At 44.8% G+C, this 20,727-nt stretch overlaps 1 protein-coding gene across 4 annotated transcripts in view; it reads right to left on the reverse strand.

Moving 5' to 3' along the window:
* Positions 1-20,727, reverse strand: part of TOPBP1 (DNA topoisomerase II binding protein 1) — a 302,005-nt gene that overhangs the window by 222,721 nt on the left and 58,557 nt on the right. For all 4 annotated transcript variants that reach the window (XM_033929986.1, XM_033929983.1, XM_033929985.1 and 1 more), the window contains one exon: positions 15,534-15,775. In XM_033929986.1, the coding sequence (XP_033785877.1) occupies positions 15,534-15,775 (242 nt within the window). The remainder of the gene's footprint in view (positions 1-15,533; positions 15,776-20,727) is intronic.

A 20,727-nucleotide genomic window follows, 5' to 3' on the forward strand; every position in this document is an offset into this window, starting at 1 on the left:
AGAAAAAATTAAATTATAATTGAGCACTCGAGACGCCATCATAGAATTCTGGTAGATTCTCCTACCGAACTTATCCATCGTTCTCCCCTCTCGTCCCGGTGGTACAGAGGCATAGACCTGGGAGGGATGAGAACGCTTGAGAGAGGACTCGACCAGCAGGGATTGGTGAGAGTTGAGCGCCCTCAAACCCCTTATGATGAACAATGCGGTATCTTGCATCCAATTTACTCGGGACCGCAGGGATGGAGTACGGCGTCTCGAAACATCGCATGAATGTTTGATCCAGTAATTTATGCAGAGGAAGTCGAAGAGACTCCGCAGGAGGATTAGGCAAGTGCATGGTGTCGAGATACTCCTTAGAATACCGAGACCCAGTGTCCAAAGTCACATCCAAGTCATCCGCCATTTGCCGGAGGAAGGAAGAAAAAGACAACTGGTCCGCCAGTACCGGCCTCCGAGACGGGCTGGAGGAAGTAGAAGCCTCAGGATCCAGGGAGACTTGGGAGCGACAAGGAGAATAAGAGGTAGATGGCTCCTCGTACTCCGGCCCCTCCTGGGGAGATAAATCCGATGAGGAGTACCCCAGACGTGGCAGCTACTTCTGTGGCAAAACCTCCGAGTGGCGCGAGGAGTGCCGAGAGGAGTGTCTGGATCGATGCCCCTCCCGGTGCCAGGAGGGAGAGCAAGAACATCTATACTTCGCATGGTCCCCCGAAGCTTCCAGTGAATGTATGGGACTGGAAGCGGTAGAGCGAAGGGGCGGAATGGAGGCCGCCTTCCGTGTTGCAGCCCAGGCCTGGTATGGAGTGCAGAAGAACTCTTCCTGTGATTTACTATGCCCAGGGCTTCGATCATCAGTCGGGGAAACGGCACCGTGATGGCGCGGAGGCGTAATGGGCTCTAAAGGAGGCATATCGCTAAAGGAAGCCCGCCTCGAGAGATCAGCCGTCCTTCGCCGCTCCTCCTCGTCAAGCAACGAGATCGATCGATGAGGAGGAGGGGGAGGGGCGGTCCGCCCCCTGGGACCGGGACCGGGAGGTCACCCTGGATGGAGGCGATTAATCTGGGCCCCATAGTCTGCATGAGCTCGACAAACTGAGCTTCCAGCAGGGACCGCAGCGAAGCCGATATGGAGGGATCCGCACCGAAAGGGGGTCCTCCAGCACGGTCTTCGCGCTCCTTCGTGGTCGAGTGCTTCTGCTTGGCAGCTTTCAGCACTTTAATGACCACAGGTGGAATAGTGGAAGGCGGTACCTGAGCCGAGGAGACGGGGAAAGGCACCGACGTCGAACTCGTGGCCGAAGTCGGGGTAAACGAAGCCGGCTTCAAAAGGCCCGGAGTCGCAGGAGCAGTCGCTGGTTTCACATGGGCAGGCGAAGCGGCCGATGAAGTCGAAGCCGAAGGTTCCTTAGCAGCTTCCATCTTGAACATCGACTCCCACAACAGGCAGTGCCGCTTAAACGCTCGCGCTGTTAGAGTAGAACAAGGCTGGCACGATTACGGGAAATGTTCTGGACCAAGACACTGGAGGCAGCGTCGATGCGGGTCCGTCAGCGAAATCGCGCGCTGGCACTTGCTACACTTTTTAAAACCGGTGATTGGCCGGGACATAGGCCGAAAAAGCTCCGCCGCTAGATCGAAGGAGCTGGGCCTGAGCCACGTGGCCGACCCGGCCGACTCGCCGGAAGAAAATTTTTTTTTTTTTTTTTAAATAAAAGAAAGAAAACACACGAAAAGAGAAAAAGAAATCCAAAATCGCGGAATTAGAAGGCAATAAAACGGGAATTCAGTCAGCGCAGAACTGAAGTAAAACTTCTCAGCTCCGCGAAAAGAAAAGAACTGAGGAGACACGCCCGGTCCATCGGGCGGGAAGGCACTGGCGCATGCGCGGTGCGGGCATCTCGAAACTTCTGAGTTTCTTCAAGCAAGACATGCTTGTGAGACGTCCATATCGGGGCTCTGTCGGATGACATCACCCACTAGTGAGAATACCTGCCTGCTTGTCCTGGGATAATATATGCTACTTATGTTGATTTTTTCACATTTAAGTTCATATTTATGTACTATTTCTGTTTTCAAATCTATAGATCTTCACATCACCATTTTCAATTTTTAGTTTTATTTAATTTATTTCTTTATTCATGTCATAGCACCAGTCATCGTTTTATTAAAATAGAAATACATGATTCATTCACATTTTTTATTCTTACACAGTACAGACTACAGCACACAATCTCCTGTAACTTTACACATTTTCTCCATAGGACCCCTGAAGAAGACAATTATTTCGAAACATGGACCTTGTTCGGTCCAAATGTTTCTAGAGGTTCCAGCACTAGATGTATTTATGTGGATTACTTATTTGTTTTAATAAAGCCATCAACTTGGACATCAATTCTCCACAAGTTTTTGTTTTTCTGACATCGGAATTTTGCCTGGAAATCAGAAGCCCCCCTGTTATGGAATCAAGCGAGACTGCCACTTTCAGTCTGGAAAGACTTGCATACTACAAGCACTAAATACAGCTACCTTTCTACTCTTTGAAGCACTCTACCCAGCAGTAGCAAGAGAAGAAACACATATAGCAGCCTTTCTGAGGCCATGCTAAATGCAAACACCTAGGCCCTCTGAAATTTGTTCCTTCCTTTGGCTGAAAAACCTAGGAGCTTACCATTTCTTGCTGTCACTATGGGATCCTGATTTCAATTCCCCAAAGACACACAGTGAGAGTGAATACTACATTTTCCAGCTGGCATTCTTCAGGATCTAATATTTCTATTCAGAAAATCTGAATGTCTTCTATCTTGGCTAAGTGGGCTACCATAAGGCTGCCAGCACAATAAAGAACCCACTCTTCTCTCTACCTGGAGAGCAGATAAAGGCCAACAAAGACAACCACCCCAGATGCGGCCAAAGCCACCGAAGAAGAGACAGGGCCATCAGTTGTATGCATGCAATATGCCTTGTACAAAGCAAGAATAAAATCTGGGGAAAAACCCACAGACGAGATAGAATCACAGTTACTAGTAGAGGAAGAGGCCTGCAAGACCTGTTCCTGCCTCTTCAATCTAGGTGTGATCTCCTAAGAAGACTCAGTTAAAATGGCAGTTTCCCGCCAAAGAAGGAAAGCCCACAAAAAAAGACATTCCTGAGGCTGAGGGCACTGAAGATGTTAGAAACATTAAAGCCACGGTAAGGGAATCCCCAGCACCTTTGGCGGTAAGGGAATCCTGGATTTCCTTACCACCAACAGCTGCAATGGCTGAGGAATTCTCAGCACTGATGGCGGTTAGGGAATCCTAGGCTCCCCACTGCCTATGGCCAACGCATCCTTTGCAGCTGCCAGGGAAACCCTTGAACAGGCCGGTTCCAAAGCTATCGAGGGTTCCCCTTCTGGCTGTGAACAAAAACAACAAAGGCCGGCTGCATTAAGCCTCTGGAGGGAATACACTGAGCACTTCTTCAGCTTGCGAGAAGTACTCATTATGAACCGCGAGGCAGGCTGAATGAAACTGGCAGCTGAATGAGAGAAAAAATATGAATGAAAACAGCCCCTGCAAACCAGCGCATAAGAAAAAGCACTGCCTCAGGTCTTTTTTTTTTTTTTTTTAGTAACAGAAGCAGACCCCACAGGCATTCAAAACTGTAGTCTTTGCCTCTTGGCAAAGTGTACAGTTGAGGCTCCTCTAGAGAAAAAAGTGTGGAGGTAGGGAAAATGGTGGAGGGATTTGGCCATCCGAGTGTGACACCACAGAGGTAGTAATGCCCCCCCCCCCGCACCTCCCCCCCCGCAGGACCCCAGTTCAGTCAGACAAGAAAAAGGGGGCAGATAAAAAAGGCTACTGCCTAACTTTTCCAATAGACCCTGCCAAGGCCTAATCGAAGACTGCACAGGCTTACCACCTGAGAGCAGACAGATTCTATGAGGGACTGCACAATCCACTTGTACTGTAAGAATTCAGTGTGTTCTCAGTCTCCAGCTGCTGACAGAGAAGCATAAACCCATCCATCTGTGCCAGTCTGAAGGGACGATAAAGAAATGGATGTTACCAGCGGTGTGCTGCAGGGATCAACCTTTGTCTATCCCACTAGAGGGCGCATCCCCACCTCGTGGTCCTCAGTTCCATAGCCAGCAAAGAAGCCATCCCCGGGGAGGAGGGCAGGTTGTGAGAATATCTGCCTGCTGTCCCTGGATAACAACTGTTACGGTAAGTAACTGTGCTTTATCCCAGGACAAGCAGGCAGCATATTCCCACACATGGGTGACCTCCAAGCTAAGTAAAAAGGGACGGAGGGAAGTTGGCAAGTTACGAAAAAAGATTTTGCAAAACAGATTAGCAAAAGCGGCCATCCCTCCTGGATAAAGTATCCAGACAGTAATGAGATGTGAAAGTATGAACTGAGGACCAAGTGGAAGCCTTGCAGATGTCCTCAATAGGAGTTGATCTGAGGAAAGCTACAGATGCCGCCATAGCTCTAACTTTGTGGCCCGTCACTCGACCTTGCAGAGGAAGACCAGCCTGAGCATAGCAGAAAGAAATGCAAGCAGCCATCCAGTTGGAGATGGTGCGCTTCGATATAGGACGTCCCAACCTGTTCGGATCAAAGGAGATGAAAAGTTGAGGAGATGTTCTATGTAGTTGAGTGCGTTGGAGGTAGAAAGCCAAGGCACGTTTACAGTCCAATGTATGAAGGGCCGCTTCTCCAGGATGAGAATGAGGCTTTGGAAAAAATACAGGTAGAACAATAGACTGATTGATGTGAAATTCTGAAACAACTTTAGGTAAGAATTTAGGATGAGTACGGAGGACCACCTTGTCATGATGAAAAACTGTGAAAGGTGGATCTGCAACCAAAGCCTGTAACTCACTGACTCGTCGAGCAGATGTGAGGGCAATCAGGAATACAGCTTTCCAAGTGAGATACTTGAGGTGAGCTTTATCAAGTGGTTCAAAAGGAGGCTTCATCAGTTGAGCCAAAACAATATTGAGATCCCAAACCACTGGAGGTGGTTTAAGCGGTGGATGGAGATTAAGAAGTCCTTTCATGAAACGAGAAACCATAGGATGTGCAGAAAGAGGTTTTCCATCTAAAGGCTGATGAAAAGCAGCTATAGCACTAAGATGGACTCGAATAGATGTAGTTTGAAGTCCAGAATGTGACAAGTGAAGCAAGTAGTCCAGAACGGATGCTAAGGAGGAAGATATCGGTTGTAATTGACGTGTAGAACACCAAGTAGAAAATCTAGTCCATTTTTGGCCATAACATTGTCTAGTTGATGGCTTTCTACAAGCTGAGTGATGTCTTGGCGGAGCCACTGTCCGCGCTCTTCAACCTCTCCCTTAGTACAGGCAGCGTCCCGTTGGACTGGAGGACGGCTAACGTCATTCCACTCCACAAGAAAGGCTCAAAGATGGAGACAGCAAACTACAGACCAGTGAGTCTAACATCGATAGTGAGCAAACTAATGGAAACTCTAATCAAACACCAATTAGATAAGATCCTGGATGAAGAGAATCTACGGGATCCCCGACAACATGGATTTACTAAGGGGAGATCCTGCCAATCCAACCTGATCAGCTTCTTTGACTGGGTAACGGGGAAGCTGGATATTGGGGAGTCCCTGGACATCGTGTACCTGGACTTTAGCAAAGCATTCGATAGCGTACCACACCGCAGGTTACTGAGCAAGATGAGTTCTATAGGATTAGGTAACACATTGACAAAATGGGTTGGGAGCTGGCTTGGAGGTAGGCTCCAAAGGGTGGTGGTGAACGGCACCCCCTCCGAAATGACGGAGGTGATTAGTGGAGTACCACAGGGCTCAGTCTTGGGCCCAAGACTTGGCAGAAGGGCTTCGAGGTAAAATAACATTATTTGCCGATGACGCCAAACTGAGTAATGTAGTGGGCAAATGCACAACAGACGAAGATTCAGTGCCCGACAACATGATGCACGACCTACTCCTACTGGAGCGATGGTCTAGGACATGGCAACTCAACTTCAATGCCAAAAAATGCAAAGTTATGCACCTGGGCAGCCAGAATCCATGCAAGTCTTATACCCTTAATGGCGAGATCCTAGCAAAAACGGTAGCAGAACGAGACTTGGGGGTAATCGTCAGTGAGGACATGAAGTCTGCCAATCAAGTGGAGCAGGCTTCGTCCAAGGCAAGACAAATCATGGGCTGCATACGAAGGGGTTTCGTCAGTCGTAAGGCGGAAGTCATTATGCCATTGTATAGATCCATGGTGAGGCCCCACCTGGAATACTGTGTGCAATTCTGGAGGCCGCATTATCGCAAGGATGTGCTGAGACTGGAGTCGGTGCAAAGAATGGCCACCCGGATGGTCTCGGGACTCAAGGATCTACCATACGAAAAATGGCTTGACAAATTACAGCTATACTCGCTCGAGGAGCGCAGAGAGAGGGGGGACATGATCGAGACGTTCAAGTATCTTACGGGCCGCATCGAGGCGGAGGAAGATATCTTCTTTTTCAAGGGTCCCACGACAACAAGAGGGCATCCGTTGAAAATCAGGGGCGGGAAACTACGAGGTGACACCAGGAAATTCTTTTTCACTGAAAGAGTGGTTGATCGCTAGAATAGTCTTCCACTACAGGTGATTGAGGCCAGCAGCGTGCCTGATTTTAAGGCCAAATGGGATCGGCACATGGGATCTCTTCAAAGGGCAAAGGTAGGGGAGGGACATTAAGGTGGGCAGACTAGATGGGCCGTGGGCCCTTATCTGCCGTCTATTTCTATGTTTCTATGTTTCAAGTAAGATATCTCGAACAGACTGAGAAAATTGAGGAAAGTCTGTTATGCCGAAAGATACCAAGCTGTTAAGTGTAGAGACTGTAGATTGGGATGAAGCAAGGATCCGTGGCTCTGCGTGAGTAGAGAAGGAAATACTGGTAGAAGGAGAGGCTCCCTGATGCTGAGTTGAAGTAGAAGGGAGAACCAAGGTTGTCTGGGCCACCAAGGAGCTATCAGAATCAAGGTGGCATGTTCTGACTTCAGTTTGACTAGAGTCCTGAGAATCAGAGGAAACGGAGGAAAAGCATAAAGGAACTGATTCCTCCAATCCAGTAGAAATGCATCCGCTTCGAGACGTTGAGGAGTGTAAATGCGGGAGCAAAATTGAGGCAGTTTGAAGTTTAGAGGTGATGCAAACAGGTCTATCTGTGGAGTTCCCCAACGGGCAAATATTTGACGAAGAGTAGGAGAATTGAGTGTCCATTCGTGAGGCTGTAGAAGACGACTCAATTTGTCCGCCAAATAATTGTGTTGACCATGAATGTAAACAGCTCTGAGGTAGATGTTGTGAAGAATTGCCCAATGCCACAATTTCAGAGCTTCTTGACAGAGGGAGTGAGATCCTGTCCCTCCCTGTTTGTTGACATAATACATGGCTACTTGGTTGTCGGTACGTACAAGAATCACCATGTCGTGAAGGAGATGTTGAAAGGCTTTGAGAGCATAAAATATTGCTCTGAGTTCCAACAGATTGATATGACATTGACGGTCTGATGAAGTCCATAGCCCCTGAGTACGGAGACCGTCCACATAGGCTCCCCAAGCGTACGTTGAGGAGTCAGTTGTGAGAACTTTCTGATGAGGAAGATTGTGGAAGAGCAAGCCTCTGGAAAGATTTGAAGAGAGCATCCACCAACGGAGAGACTTCTGCAATGAAGGAGTTATGGAAATCAGTTGAGATGGTGGATCCACGGTTTGCTGCCATTGGGATGCCAGTGTCCATTGAGGAATACGAAGATGAAGTCTGGCAAAAGGAGTCACATGAACTGTAGAAGCCATGTGATCGAGCAGCACCATCATTTTCCGTGCTGAAACAGCTGGAAGGTGGAAGAATTGATGAGAAAGCTGAAGAAGTGCAGCCTGACGTGGTTGTGGAAGGTAAGCTCTCATATTGACAGTGTCCAGAGTTGCTCCAATGAACTGTAGAGACTGAGATGGAGTCAACTGAGATTTTGGAAAGTTTATGTGAAATCCTAGACTTTGAAGAAAAAGAATAGTCTGTTGGGTCGCTGCAATAACCCCTGAAAAAGAGGGAGCTTTGATGAGCCAGTCATCGAGGTATGGAAATACTTGGAGACCCTGATTGCGAAGAGCTGCAGCGACCACCACCAGACATTTTGTGAAGACTCTGGGAGAAGAAGCCAACCCGAAAGGGAGAACTCGGTATTGTAGATGAAGGTTTCCTACTTGAAATCTGAGGTATTTGCGAAACGCTGGATGAATAGGAATATGGGTATACGCCTCTTTGAGATCGAGGGAACACATCCAATCTCCTTGATCCATCAAAGAATATAAAATCGGCAGAGTGAGCATTCAAAATTTCTCTTTGACGAGGTACTTGTTGAGAGCTCTGAGATCCAGAATAGGTCGCAAGTCCCCCGTCTTCTTGGGAACTAGGAAATAACGGGAGTAGAATCCCAAGTTCCGTTGAGCGAGAGGGATTTCCTCTACAGCTCGTAGATGAAGAAGAGCTTGAGCTTCTTGAAGAAGAAGGGGAAGATGCGACTGATTGGAAGGACACTCTCTTGGATGGCGATCTGGAGGCACCTGAAGGAACCGAAGAGAGTATCCCTCTCGCAGGATGGTAAGCACCCAGAGATCTGATGTTATGAGCTCCCACTGGGGACAAAAAGTGGAAAGACGACCCCCTATGGGAAGGGGAGAGAAATTTGAATGCTCAGACTGAGATTGTCAAAAAGACTGAGCTGGTTTGGTGGCAGCAGGAGTCTGAGACTTTTGTTGACGCTGTTGCTGCGGAGGACGACGAGGTGGAGGCCTGGAAAAAGCAGGAGTCGTTTTCTGAGGATAACGACGTGGAGTCTGTTTGAATCCTCTAGTTGGTATAGACTTCGGTTTTGGTCGAATGAGAGAAGCAAAAGAGCGTTCATGTTCTGAGAGACGCTTAGTAGCTGCTTCAATGGAGTCATCAAATAATTCGTTTCCCTGACAAGGTAGATTCGCTAATCTGTCCTGAAGATTGGGATCCATGTCTACAATGCGGAGCCATGCTAAACGACGCATGGCTACAGCAAAGGCAGATACTCGAGAAGATAATTCAAATGCATTATAAGAGGCTTGTAACATGAAGAGTCGTAACTGAGCCAGAGTCTTGAGGATAATCTTAAATTCGGAAAGACGAGTGGTAGAAATATCTGGGTAGAAAGATGGCAATAATTTGAGAAAATGGTTGAAATATGATGTAAAAATGTAGTTGTAATTCAGAACTCTATTCGCCATCATGGAGTTCTGGTAAAGACGGCGACCAAATTTATCCATGGTACGACCCTCTCTGCCTGGAGGAACAGAAGCGTAGATTTTGGAAGGATGAGCTTTCTTTAAAGATGATTCTACAACCAATGATTGGTGAGAAAGTTGTGATTTCTCAAACCCCTTACAGGGAACCGTGCGATAACGGGATTCCAATTTAGACGGAATGGCAGTGATGGAATATGGAGTCTCCATGTTGCGTATAAAAGTTTGTTTAAGAACAGGAGTCATAGGTAATCTCAGGGACTCTTAAGGTGGATGAGGAAGCTCCATATCTGCTAAATATTCAGGAGTGTACTTAGAATCTGAATGGAAATCCAGTTTGAGAGCTTGTCCCATATCAAATACAAACTTAGTAAATGAAATGGATTTGGAATCAGATGCTTCCTCAGGAGACAAACTACGAGACTGAGGAAGTGCTGAATAGGAAGGAGAAGCCTCTCTAGAATATGGTGAGAGTGGTTCAGACTCCAGACGCAGGGTAACAGAAGAAGCAGTACTATGTGGTGGAGTGAGAGAATGTTTTCTCTTGAGGCTCCTGGATGGAGAAGTACCTGGGGTACGTGGTACTGAATGAGTCGAAGCCTGAGGAGAAATGTCTCGACGAGTTGGCTTCGAAGGAGGAGTCTTCGACAGAGAAGGGCTTCGGTTCGATGCTCGGTGTCGAGATTCGTGTTTGGACTTCGAAGAACGAGGCAAAGAAGTCTCCGTGTCCAAGTTAGAAGGCTCCCTTCGAAGCTTGGAAGTAAGATGTCTCGGATGTTTCGACCGATGCTTCGGAGGAGGCGATTCCGATGAAGAATCAGTGGAAGGCATTCGCTTCGGCGTCCTGGATCGGCCTCGAAATACTGGAAGCTCAGGCTGGGCGACAGGCTGATCGACCCGAGGCAAGGTCGAGGACGGGACTAATTGAGCCACCAATGAAGAAATTTGAGTGGTCAGGATAGATTTCAGCATATCTTCCAGCATCAGCACCGAGACAGAAGCTTCTGATCTCGTAGGTGCAGCAGTACGCTCCGAAGAGGGCGACCTCGAAGGTGAGTATTCCCTTATCTTGGAGGTACGCTTGGAAGACTGGCGTGAAGGCGGCTCTGGAGGCTTCTTGGGCACGGCACCTGAAAGGGAACCAGGAGACTTACCCCCTGCTGAAGACTTTATCGAAGCCACTGTCTTCGAGGGCACCGAAGTCAATGGCACAGTCGAGGCCTTCGAGACCGAGGCTCCAGCCGGAGTCAAGGTAGAGGCCTTCGAGACCGTGGAGGTCGTCGATGTCGGAGTCGGTACCTTCGAAACCGGGGCAGCCGCCGAGGTGGAGGTGGTATCCGAGGATTGCTCCATGTCTCCAAAAAGTTGGTGGAACTGGGCACACCGACGCCGAAAAGCTCGGGGAGTAAGCATGAAGCACCGATGACAATCTTCGGGTGAGTGGCTCGAACCCAAGCACTGAAGGCAGCGACAGTGAGGATCGGTGACCGAGATCACACGATTACACTGGCGACAACGTTTAAACCCGGTGAGAGGCCGGGACATAGAAAAAATAAAGTCCATGTCGAACGAAAGGAGCAATTGGGCCTAGGCCCAAGGCTCACCGACCGGACTAGTCGAAAAGAAAGAAAATAAATATTCTCTTTTTTTTTTTTAAACAAAAAGGAGAAATAAAATAATAGAGCACAGCGACTGAACTTTTCTAAAAAAAAGAAACAGCCGCGGTGAAGAGAAGGCAAATTGCTGCAGAGCTGAAGAAAAACGTGTCTTCTTGTCTCCGCGGAATTAAACGAACTGAGGATCCTCTCAGGAGATGCGCCCCCTAGTTCGGGCGGGAAGGCACGCGCGCATGCGCGGTGCAGTCCTTGAAAGATCGAGATCTTCAAGCAAGTTTGCTTTCGAGGCTGTCCGCTGCAGAGCTCCGTTGGTGACGTCACCCATGTATGGGAATATGCTGCCTGCTTGTCCTGGGATAATAGAGAAAGTACCTATGTCCTAGAACAGGGAAAAGATCACTGTACCCTAAGCTAAGCTGACAGGAGCAAAACCAATAGCATGTGATAACTAAGTCATTATTGTTGCTTGGGAAAATTATTAATGAAAGGAATCATGTGATCTTAACTAACCAAAAAAACATTGCTGGAATTTGTAATTTATCATGGGACTTTAATGAAGCAACTGTAATTCAATTGGAAGATGTATGAACTACATATGTTTAATTATTTCCTTAAGTGATGTCATAAGCCCAATAAAATGGCCAGTCACTTGTAATTCGGGTAGATAACATAGAACAAAATCTTTTCAAGAGAAAGGAAAATGGTAAAACCAGAGGGCATAATTTGAGGTTGAGGGGTGGGAGACTCAAAAGAGCAATGTAAGGAAATTCTACTTTACAGAGAGGGTGATGGATGCCTGGAATGTGCTCCCAAGAGAGATGGAGAGGAAAATGGTGACGGAGTTCAAAAAAGCGTGGGATGAAAACAGAGGATTTAGAATCAGAAAATAATAATAAATATTGAAGCACTAAGGCCAGTACTGGGCAGACTTGCACGGTCTGTGTCTGTATATGGCCGTTTGGTTGAGGATGGGCTGGGGAGGGCTTCAATGTCTGGGAGGATGTAAATGGGCTGGAGTGAGCTTTGATGGAGACTTCAGTAGTTGCAACCTAAGCACAGTACCGGGCAGAGCTTTGGATTCTTGCCCAGAAATAGCTAAGAAGAAAAAAAAATTAAATAGAATCAGGTTGGGCAGACTGGATGGACCATTTGGGTCTTTATCTGCTGTCATCTACTATTGTTACTATGTATTTTACCAGTTAGTAGAATGTCAAGAATTCCCAAGGCCTTGAATGTTTAAACTACAAATTGTGTCTGGTAGTTTTTTACCTTGGTCTCCTCCAGAGATGGAAGAAACAGCTGAGGGGTAAGAAAGCTGTTCATGTACTTATTCAGAGCAAACAGTACTTTTGTGCATGAAAGAAAAGCGGGACCTGAGTGTTCATACTGATCTTAAAGTGGTCATACAGATAAAAAAGATGATGGCAAAAGCCAGAAGGATACTTAGGTGCACAGGTAGAGGAACAGCCAGAATGAAAAAGGAAATGATAGTGCCTTTATATAAGTCTACTAGCTGATGCCCCGGCGTTGCACGGGTATTTAACACTGTAAATGGATTCAAATAAAGATACTTTATAGTGGTGAATGAAATTATTGTTTTACAGCTTAATAAAAAGTACAATATTCAAATTATAATGTGAAATATTTGACAAAATGAATACAATACAACTAATGCAAAACGTGATTATAAACAACATTTTTAGTTTCACCTCCAGGAGCAAGAACATATAAATTGTTGGGTGAACCCACCCTTGAGCAAGCAACATAGAGTTGTGGGCCGAGAGACCCCCAGAACATATCACCCCAGGTAGTGAGGGATCTGCATACCAAGTTTCGTTCAAATCGGTCAAGTCGTTTTTGAATTACTGTGAGAATGGCAGCTTTTTACATTTTTTCCATTGACATGAATGGGTGATATCTGATTTTCTGTTTGTAGCTCCGCCCACCTGTGCAGGTGGGCCGTGAGACCCCCAGAACATATCAGCCCAGGTAGTGAGGGACCTGCATACAAAGTTTCGTTCAAATCGGTCAAGCCGTTTTTGAATTACAGTGAGAATAGCAGCTGTTTACATTTTTTCCATTGACATGAATGGGTGAAATCTGATGTTCTGTTTGTAGCTCCGCCCACGTGTGCAGGTGGGCCGCGAGACCCCCAGAACATATCACCCCAGGTAGTGAGGGATCTGCATACCAAGTTTCGTTAAAATCGGTCAAGCCGGTTTTGAATTACTGTGAGAATGGCAGCTTTTTACATTTTTTCCATTGACATGAATGGGTGAAATCTGATTTTCTGTTTGTAGCTCCGCCCACGTGTGCAGGTGGGCTGCGAGACCCCCAGAACATATCAGCCCAGGTAGTGAGGGACCTGCATACAAAGTTTCGTTCAAATCGGTCAAGCCGTTTTTGAATTACAGTGAGAATGGCAGCTTTTTACATTTTTTCCATTGACATGAATGGGTGAAATCTGATTTTATGTTTGTAGCTCCGCCCACGTGTGCAGGTGGGCCGCGAGACCCCCAGAACATATCATCCCAGGTAGTGAGGGATCTGCATACCAAGTTTCGTTCAAATCGGTCAAGCCGTTTTTGCGTGATCGCGGCACATACACACACACATACATACCTCCGATTTTATATATATAGATGGTGAAATCCCATTTGGAGTATTGTGCGCAATTCTGGAGACCACCCTTCAAAAAGATATAAACTTTATGGAATCAGTTCAGAGGACTAAAATGGTCAGCTGTCACAATTACAAAGTGTGCCACACTTTTGGTAGAGTTAGAGAAACAAACTATTTTGAAATTATACTTTTCTAAAAAACAGGCTCTGTTTTGTGGTCAACAAATTCTTATATTTCCTGATGTCTCTAAGCAGACTCAAATGAAGAGGAAGCAGTTCCTGACACTTAAGCCTAAGGCTTTAGCAGTGGGTACAACCTTCTTCTTAAAATTTCCATGTAAATGCCTTATATCATATGCAAGTGATAAATATATCTTTTTAGATGCAGTCCAGTTAGAAGGTTTTCTAAAAGATAAACCGGTTCAAACAGTAGCCTAGATTTTCTTTTCTCCTTGGGAGTTTTTTCCAACTAGGGAGGTAAATTGAAGAAATACATAGAAGTATAGATGCCATACTCTACCTGCTTAGAAATTAAAAATGTTTTTCCTATATTAAATTACTTAGCTAAAAGGAAGGTACTGTCGACCAGATGATGTGGACTAGATCACTGAATGATTTCATTTTTCTTTTTGTAATTCTTATGTTGATAGCTGTAATTGGATATTCCTGAGTTTGTTATAAAATTTGTAGCAAATGGATAAAAAAAAATAATAATAATAATGGTCAGTTGTCTTCATCATAAAGCACATAGGGAAAAAGATCTCAAAATATATACTTTGGAAGAGAGGTGGGAGAGGAGACATTTAAATACCTCCATGGCATAAATGCACAGGAGGAAAGTTTATTTCAACTTAAAAGATGCTATGGAATGAAAGGGCATAGGATGAAGGTGAAAAGGAGATGGACTCAGAAGTAATCAAAGGAAATATTTCTTTATAGAAAGAGAGGTGGATACTTGGAATGGCTTCCTGGTGGAGGTGGTAGAAACCATATGAAAGAAAACATGGGACAAGCATTTAAGACATGATATTAATCTGCTGTTGCTTTTTACGTTTCTCTAAGAAACCGTTACCTTTTGGAGAGGTTGCAACTGCAGAGTGACATTCAGCTGCAGAGTGACTTTATCGCTTTGTGGGAGCTCCTGAAAACCATGACCGTAACATTTGTGGCCCTATCCTGAACTAGCCCCAACTAGGCAATATGGAGGATCCGACCAAACAGCTCCTAACATCACTTACTTTGATTTTGTGAGACTCACCAGACATGAATCCATTCAGGAGAAGTTAGGACCCACCAAGGTATATCCTTTATTTATTTATTTGAAAATATTAAAATAAATTAATAAAGGAGGCTTTGAATATCCTTTGGTGGGACCTAACTTCTATACCACTGACAGTGGAGAACTAAGCAGTTTATAGGCTAAGAAAATGAAAAAAACTCAAATATAAAAGGAAAATAATACAATTGCTAAAGTACAACCACTTTTAAAACTACAGTGCTCCCCTGTGAATTCGCAGTCTGCGATTCGCGGTCCTGGTCATTCGCAGTATTTTCTGAACGCGAATGACCGGGCAGGAGAGGACAGCCGGAGAGGCAGGAGAGGGCAGCCAGAGCGCCGGCGAGGGAAAGAAATCACTCGCGGTATGCTCCGACCGCCTCTTCCTCTACTAAAGTCGGGCCTCACCAATCAGGAGCTGCTTTGACATGCAGCTCCTGATTGGTGAGGCCCGACTTTAGTACAAGAAGAGGCGGTCGGAGCATACCACGAGTGATTTCCTTCACTCACCGGCGCTCCGGCTGCCCTCTTCTGCTGCCCTCTCCTGTCTCCCCTGCTAAAAACCAGGGAGCTTTGCTTTTCCACTAGAAAACAGTAGTTCCAGTGAAAATATCTAGCTGCTTTGACTTCAGTGACACATGATATCACATATTTGTATTGTGATTTAATTTTGATGTTCCTTTCTAATATATTTGTGACACTCATCTTCAGAGTAAATCAAGACTTACTTAATGTAGTATCATTCTCCATATACTGTGACAACAGTTCTTCATCTGCTAGTTGACGCCTTATGGGATTAACAGTTTCTCTCTCGGAGAGAATTCCATTTGTTTTCTGTAGGCCAGAATTAGGGATGGCTGGTGCTGGCACTTCCACTGTCTGGTAGCTGGCATGGTAATACTGCTCCTCAGGAAGCAAGCAGCTTTGCGAGAAGCACCCCAACAACCATCTTACTGATACCACGTGAGGCCTCCAAAGGAAAATTACAGAGAGATGGCACATTAAAAATTCACATTAATACTAGGATTCATACTTAATGTAAAATTGTTTTGGTATTCTTTGCTATTATATATAAATATTTTTTTGTTGCTTTTTTTCTTAATCTATTTGCATTTTCAGGGGAGGCGCATTATGTTTCCTCACAATTAAGAGCTGTACTTCTATTTTATTTTTCTTAATTATTTTATTTGAGGGGTTTCCAAGATGACATTAATCCTGCCCTTATGGTATTTCAGCCACAATTTTTCTTATACTTTGCTCAATATGGTGAAAGGAAGGGAACAGAAAGGAAAGTTTGCAGGCTCTATGATATAACCTCTATTCAGGATTCTACTATGCCTTTTCTTACCTTTTTATTATATAAGAATATAAGTAGGGTGGGATTGGGATATATGATATTTGTTTTAATTGGTTTATTCCTAATGGATGGGATGGGTGGGAGAGGGGTTCTTTTTATGCTTTGGTGATTATAAATAAGAATGTCAAGTGATTTATAAAATTTTTGATTGAATATTATACACTTGTTGTAAGATATGAAAATGAATAAAGATTTTTAAATAAATTTAAAAAAAAAAATGGTGCCTGTGCTTCTTCTGTTACTGGGCACTTTTGAGCAATTTCCTAACTGAGTCTCTAGGGTAACACTTATTCTTAAGTACAGGTACTCCCTCGAGTCCAGGTTAGGTATGAAAAATGTCGACCTTACTGATGGGGCACCTATGCTGCAAATTACGCTGGTGCAGAGATTGGCCTAGGTGAGTTCTACTAATCTGAGAGCAGACAATCTTGACAGGATATCAGCAGTAATTTTAAGTTTTGGAGAAGGGACTTCTAAGAGTCTTTGAGTACCTAACACTTCAGATGAATGTAGAACTGTGCTCATTAGGCTGAGAAATTTCACGCCAGAGGCTATATGGAATAATAATAATAAACTTTATTTTTATATATCATCACGCCAATAAGTTCTAGGCAGTTCACATCAAGAAAACCTGATCAGTGAATCATAGACACATATAAATCATATAAATATCATATACATATCAAATACATGTTATAAAAGCAGCACTAACAATCAAGATAAGAATTTGTAAAACAAATAGGTTTTCAATAATTTTATAAAAGAATAATAAGATTGGGCTTGAGGAATTAGAGTGCTTCACCAGGGACTCATTTTACTGGCCTGGAATGCAAATATTTGTTCTAGGAATCCCTTGTAATGACAAGATTTGGGTGATGGAAACGCAAACCAATAGAAACGCAAAATGAGATGCAAGATAAACTGGGGATAAACCAAATAATACTTTAAAACAAATACAACCGAATTTGAAAAGAACTCTTGCCTCAAATGGCAGCCAGTGGTTGTCTATAACAAGGACTAACATGGGCATATTTTTTTAGATCAAAGATCAAGCAAACTGCTGAATTTTGTATTATTCTTAACCTGTTAAGGATTTTTTTAATGAGATCCCAAATAGATTATATTACAGTAGTCAAGGGCGGACAGGATTGAGGACTGAACCAATAACCGAAACGACGCTAAATCAAAGTTTTTTTTAATGGTGCGAAGTTTCCAGAGAACAGAAAAACATTTTTTAATCATTAAATCCGTACGATCATCTAAGGTTAAATTATGATCTAACACGGGACTCGCGAGAACATACGACAGCATTTCGGAAAGCAGCGCGGAGCCGAACAGGGGAGCGTAAAGCTTGCTTCTGACGTCCGCGCTGCTTTTTTGATTCACCGCTGGCCGGGAAATGAGGAGCCCGGAAAATCGAAGGCTATTGTGGCAGGCAGGGAGGGAAAGAAGCCGGCTGGAGCTGCTGGGCTGAATTTTAAAAGGTACAGGGATGGGGGGCTTGCCTGAGGCTGGCTGACTGGTTGGCCTGAAGCTGGCTGGCTGGCTGGCTTAGGGCTGGCTGGCTTGGGGCTGACTGGCTGGCTTAGGGCTGGCTGGTTTGGTGCTGGCTAGCTAGTCTGGGGCTGGCGGGCTGGCTTGGGGCTGGTGGCAGGCTGGCTTGGGGCTGCCTACCATTAGACATGCCCACCACTAGATGTGCCCTGTACCCTGTCCTGGCCTACCACTAGACCTGTATCCTATATGGACTTCTCAAACACAATTGCCTCCAATATGTGTAATATGATTCGCAACTAAGCTCTCAGATCCCTGTGCTGATTAATCATTGGATTCTTAAATCAGCCTTAGCAGATGTTAGATGTCTTTCATTGAGCTCTGTGCGTGCTCCTTATTTTTTAAATTTAAACAATTTGTGCTTTCAAAAACTTAAAGTGCTTAGTGCAATAAATATGAGAATGTGACAAGACCCAGCACTTATCTTGTTTTTTGCCGGTTCTTCTAAAGCTAATTCTCCTAACTTCGTTCTTGGCCCAACGGGACCCGTTTCGCCAAATTATTGGCTTCTTCAGGGGTCTACGTTTTTATGAACAGCTGAGCTTCTGTTCTAAAGCAAAAAAATGGCGCTAGAACTAGAGTTAGTGTTGAGATTGAATTTTGACAAGTGCAAAAGGTATTCAAGCAATTTTTTATAGAACAGGAAAAAGGATCCAGGTCCTCGCCCTCACAGAAAGATGCAAATCTCTTCCATTTACAACTATATGACCTCCTAGTGGAATCTCTAAAAGCCAAGAGGATCTAGAAGACACCCTATCAGGTATAGGGAATCCAACAACAGCCTTTCAACATCCAATATATGAGGGTTAGGGACTGAAGGTCAGAACATAGAAGGGATCCCCTGTCCTAAGTGATGAGGCCTGGAAAACATTCCAGTCTCCACAGATCTCTAGAGCAGTGATTCCCAACCCTGTCCTGGAGGAACACCAGGCCAATCGGGTTTTCAGGCTAGCCCTAATGAATATGCATGAGAGAGATTTGCATATGATGGAAGTGATAGGCATGCAAATTTGCTTCATGCATATTCATTAGGGCTAGCCTGAAAACCCAATTGGCCTGGTGTTCCTCCAGGACAGGGTTGGGAACCACTGCTCTAGAGGACTGCCCAAGAAGAAATGGGAACTAGACCTGTCATTGTCAATAAGGACAAATTATTTCTTCCCAAGACCTCAAACACCCAAAACACTATTAAAATTGTTCTTCGTGTCCTAACTGGGGTGAAGTGTTCATCACTGGCCTTGTATAGGCAAAAATTATTTCTAATAGGATGAAATTTATCAATCTGGTGTGTAAATATATAAAGAAAATCTAATAAAGAAGAGCACTTATCTTAAGCCCAACGGCCATTTCACTGCCAAGTTTCTTCAGGGGCTATGTCTCTTCAATTGATCACTTCTCTGCTTGTTAAGCTTTTGAGGTAAAATGCCGCTCTTCTCAAACCCAAAAACGGCATTGGAGGATACACACACAAAAGGCCCTCCCCTCCAGTGAAGGAGGAAAGTATCATAGGCTACTATGTTCCTAGTCTAGAGCAGAACTGAGAGACCTTGTTGTTGAGATGAGTGTCAAAAAGATCTATTCAGAGAGTGTCCCATTCTCAAAAAAAATCTTCTGGGCTACGTCCATGTTCCAAGATCACTCATGCAGTTGCAGAATCTAATCCAGTCTGTTTGCCAGGTATATAGCCCTGAGTGCATCCCTTCCAATATGGTCCATTTCCCAGGATACGAGTCCTTGAGAGGAGTCAAGACAGATGGCATCCTGAAGATGCCCAATGATCTAGGTCCATTGAGCTTGCATCAAATTGAGGCATACCAAAGGAATTATGTGAACAATGAAGTCCATGTGGCCTAACATTCTCAACATCTACTGAGATAATATCTTCTGACTCTGGTGCATTTCTGTGACTACCAAAACTAGAGCATTGAGCCACCATTGAAGAAGAAATGCAAAGGCTTGAATCATGTCTAATATTGCTCCTATGGCTTAGCTATGATTTGTGGTAGTTTATGATGAGCTGTAGCAGCTCCAGCAACCCATATGGTCACGTGCATTGATTCTTTTGCTCTTTCATCTGATGTATTTTTAACTAACCACTCATCTAGGTAAAGAAGACATCTACCCTCAGCTTGCACAGAGATGCTGCAATAACTGCCATTTTGTGAACACTCTTGGTGCTGATGTGAGGTCAAATGGCAGTACACAATATTGAAAGTGGCATTTCCATGCTTTGAATCCAAGATATTTACAGTGACTTGGATGTATCTGTAGTGGGTATATGCATCCTTTAAGTCCAGAGAGCATGATCAATCTCCTTTTTTAATAATGGAAGCAGTGTGCCTGCAGAAACTATGCTGAACTTTTGTTTGGCTAGATATTTATTCAGGGTCCTCAGGTCTAGGATGGGATGAACTCCACCATTATTTTGTTCCCTGATAGCTCCTCTGGAGGAGACTTTCTCCTGTCATGTGGTGGAGAGGAGATCTGAGGGCAGACCAGGGGACTTCTCCTCTGAGATGACCTCCGATTTCTCCTCAGATGCCCATAAGAATGCATGTTCTTATGTTCAGGAGGGCTCAGATTGAGTTTCATAAAAGTATTCCCTAGAGATATCTGAGCTTCTACCTGCCTTGATCTACTGACCTCCTTGTCAGGCCTGGGCCTTTGAGAAACTAGAGACCTCTAGTGTGCTGTAGAAGCTATGTCTCCTAAAGGAGATAATGTGCACTGACCCTGATTCCACTGGGGGCCCTACTGTTGATGCACACTTTTCAAGCAGTATGTGGGCCTTGAAAATAGGCTGCATCACCTCTAGCCTTGGCACTGATGCTCTCAGTACCAAAGTTTTTGCTGGGCAAAGAAACAAGCGATTCTTCCCATGAGTTGCTCCTCGAGGACTGCCACTGACAAAGACAGAGGCACAGTCTGCACCTTGAAGGCTGGTCAAAGAGAATGAGTCCATATGTTTCTAGAGGTTCCGGCCCTAGATGTATTTATGTGGATTATTTGTT

Source organism: Geotrypetes seraphini, chromosome 2 (genome assembly GCF_902459505.1).
Source record: "Geotrypetes seraphini chromosome 2, aGeoSer1.1, whole genome shotgun sequence".
Taxonomy (NCBI): Eukaryota; Metazoa; Chordata; class Amphibia; order Gymnophiona; family Dermophiidae; genus Geotrypetes; species Geotrypetes seraphini.